Source organism: Chlamydotis macqueenii, chromosome 2 (assembly GCF_036417535.1).
Source record: "Chlamydotis macqueenii isolate bChlMac1 chromosome 2, bChlMac1.mat, whole genome shotgun sequence".
In the NCBI taxonomy this organism is placed as follows: domain Eukaryota; kingdom Metazoa; phylum Chordata; class Aves; order Otidiformes; family Otididae; genus Chlamydotis; species Chlamydotis macqueenii.
Genome location: NC_141557.1, coordinates 61039839 through 61043193, shown reverse-complemented (window position 1 = coordinate 61043193; position 3355 = coordinate 61039839). Strand labels below are relative to the sequence as shown.

Here is a 3355-nt window from a genome sequence, read left to right as displayed (position 1 = left end):
GGCCAGGCTTATGTTGTCTCCAAATAACATGTTTTACTGTCACTGTCCAAGACAGAACAGTGGGATGAACATTGCGGGATACAGGGGCAGGCGGGTGGGAGGTGCCTGCGAGCACCAGGGGGTGGACCTAGGGGTCACGGGATCAGGGGACGGTCGGGTGTACGAGTAGCGCGTGGTATATAAGGCTTTATGACACAGCAATAAATTGGCATTTAGAGCTAGACGCCATGTGTCCGTCTCTTGTGTCCCTGCGTAGGGAGGTGCGCAGACGGACGGGCGCCTAAGCCGTGTTGCCGGTAAAGAGGCGACACTTGGTGACCCCGACGTGATAAGGCAGGCCTGCATTGGTGAGGGAGGTGCGCGGTAAGGCGTCTCTGTTTCAGCTGCTCGGTATGGCTTCGGTGGAGCAAATGGTGAGTATGCTGAAAGGCATGGGGCAGCAGGTGGAGAGCCCTGTGCATAAGAAGGACCTGGACCCGCTCTTCCATTGGATGGTGCGGACAGGTATAGCGGCCGCTCCTTCTCACTGTGTGAGTAAGGGGGCCCTCGAACAAACAGCAGAGGAACTATTCCAGAGAGCCTGTGCTGGGAACAAAGAGGCTCTCGGTCTTTTGCCGGCATTAGGCTCCCTCCGGACCATGCTGGAGAAAGCAAGAAACTACAGGGGTGCATGGCAGACGGCATATGCTTTGCTGTGGCCTGAGGCAAAAGAACGGAAACCGCCTGGGGATGTCCCTTCCCAGCCCTCTAACAAAGTACCAGCAGGAACCGTGCCCGAAGGGGTTAGTGGGGCCGGGCGCCAGGCACTGCTCCCCAGCTCCCGCTCGGTTGCAGGACGACCGAGCGAGGAGGCGGGCAACGGACAAGGGTGCGGGGAGGGACAGGGTGGGGGAACGAATTGTGAGGAGGTTTGCGTCCCAGCTAAAGTCGTGGAGGGAAAAGAAAATGGTGGCGGGGAAGAAGACGACAGGAGGTGAGGCGGAGAGCCGTTACTGGAGCCGTTTACAGCGCCGCTCCACACGCTCCCCTCTGGCCCTTCAGCGCCATCTGAGTGTCAGATGTGGGGAAGAGAGGGTGGTGGTGCATACTGGGGTTTGGGAAAAGGGGGATTGGTCCGGATTCCCGACGCGCCTCCAGAGGGCACCGGCTCCGGAGCCAAGGGGACGAGTCCCCTCTTCAGTGCGCCCCCGCCATACGGGGTACCAATAGCAGGGCGAGAGGATAAGGCGCTGCTCCCAGAGCGAGCAAGGGAAGAAATACAGGAGAAAAAGGGAAGAGAGAAAAGGCTTGAGGAAAAGGTAGAGGAGTTACGAGAAGAAATGAAGCGCTTGGTGTGCAAAGAGGGGGCACCGATTAAGGATAGGAAGCAAGCTGCAGCAGAAAGCTGGAAGATCACTGCACGGGAGTGCGTGCTTGCTGATTGCACGCTGCAGCCTGAGGAGGGGCCAGCGCGAACGGCATATCCAGTGCTGATTCATCCAGGGGGGAACCGTGCTTCGAATCTGCTTGATTACAAGCTCTTAATGCAATTGCGGAAAGCTGTAACAGAAGGGGGTATCATGGGACCTTCTGCACAACTGCTATTGGACACCATCGCCATGGGCGGCCCATTAATATTCGATTGGCGACAATGCACTCGCGCTTGCCTTACTCCTGCTCAAGTCCCCATTTGGGAGCAGATGCTGCGAGAGGAGGGGGAAAAGCTGCTATTGCAGGCAAGAGATGAGCCAGACCATCCCATTTATGGGGCCCACATAGATATGTTGCTAGGCACGGGACCCTGGCTCGCTCCGCAAGATCAAGTTAATTTACCACTTCCTGTGTTAATTGCTGCAGCTGGGCTTGGGCGACAAGCCTTTGAGCGTATGAATCCTGTACTCTCAGGGACACCAAGTTATCTCAATATAAGACAAGGCTCAAATGAGACTTTCGGCCACTTCGCAGACAGAGTGCAAACTGCAATAGCAGGGTCCTCTCTCCCAGCAGCTGCACAGGAGCTAATGCGAGACTGCTTGTGTATAAACTGCTTAGCGGCGTATAAGCAAGCTCTTGCAGTGCTCCTGGCTACGGCCAGTGTGGGGGATATCATCCAGCAAGGGTGCGAATTTGGTCGCACACAGGAAACAGCACCGCTTGCTGAGGCCTTGCAAGCTTTTGCGGTGCAGTTGACTGGCTCCAGCGGGGGGGGTACTTGTTTTAATTGTGGAAAAGCAGGTCACCGAGTAAAGGAGTGCCCAAAGAAGAAAGGATGAGGAAACATCATTTGCTGGGTGTGTGGAGGCCCTCATCGAGCACAAGAGTGTCCACAGAGATTCAGAGGTGATCAGGGAAATGGGGGGGCCGGACGGAACAAGGGGTCACCCGCCCGGCAAAACGCCTGGACCCCACAAGCAGCCGCATGGACAGGCCCGTGGGTGGGGCCCGAACCCGAGCAAGAATAGAGACAAAGGCAGCCCAGGTTGGGGGTGGCTCCTGTACACTAGTGCCCCTCGCCAATCAAGTTGAGGCCGGGGCATGGGTGGCGGGACACACAGCTCTTGAACAGGGGTATGAAATACCACCACAAAAAAACGATGGACAGAGGGTGGCAGTTACATCCCTGCATACAGAGACTCAAAAGAAAAAACCCTTACCTTTGATTGCACTGACATTTGACATGACTACTCGACCCAAGGTACAGGTTCAGGTTTCTCTGGTAGGTTCACGACACCACAAACCTGCTCAAGTTACGATCACCTTCTTGGTAGACACTGGGGCTGACATGACTACCATCTCAACTACTGACTGGCCCCGAGATTGGCCTTTGGACACGGGATCAGTAACGGTGGGGGGGCGTGGGAGGTAAATCCGTGGGTCATCGTAATGCTCTGCCCCTCACCCTGCGGTGGGAGGATGACGGGGTGTCGCGCACCTCCGGCCCATTGCGCCCTTATGTTCTGAGCATACCGGTCACCCTTTTGGGCAGGGACGCCATGGTCGGTGCTGGCACTGTCATACATCTTGGTCCTCCGCAGGGTTTTTAGTGGGGGCCGCTAGGGACATCCCTTGTTGGCGTCTGCAATGGCGATCGGATGACTCTCTATGGATTCCTCAGTGGCCCCTACCCCAAGAAAAATTGACTGCCCTATGGGACCTTGTACAAAGAGAAGTGCAGCAGGGGCATTTAATACCATCAACTAGCCCCTGGAACAGCCCGGTATTCGTCACAAAAAAGAAATCTGGTAAAAAAAGAAATCTTGGCCTGATGAGATCCATCCGCGCGTCCTGAGGGAACTGGCGGATGAAGTTGCCAAGCCACTGGCCATCATATTTGAGAAATCGTGGCGGTCTGGTGAGGTCCCCGATGACTGGAAGA

General features: G+C 56.0%; 1 protein-coding gene across 1 annotated transcript; it reads left to right on the top strand.

Annotated features, from left to right (window-relative positions):
* The first annotated feature begins 1058 nt into the window (after positions 1-1058).
* Positions 1059-2252, top strand: LOC147601671 (endogenous retrovirus group K member 24 Gag polyprotein-like). The gene has a single exon (XM_086741475.1). It carries the CDS (start codon positions 1059-1061, stop codon positions 2250-2252), a length of 1194 nt encoding a protein of 397 aa, XP_086597601.1.
* Positions 2253-3355: the final 1103 nt, after the last annotated feature.

Excerpts from the sequence above, each read along its gene's own strand:
- LOC147601671 (XM_086741475.1), top strand. The coding sequence starts at position 1,059 with ATGTGGGGAAGAGAGGGTGGTGGTGCATACTGGGGTTTGGGAAAAGGG.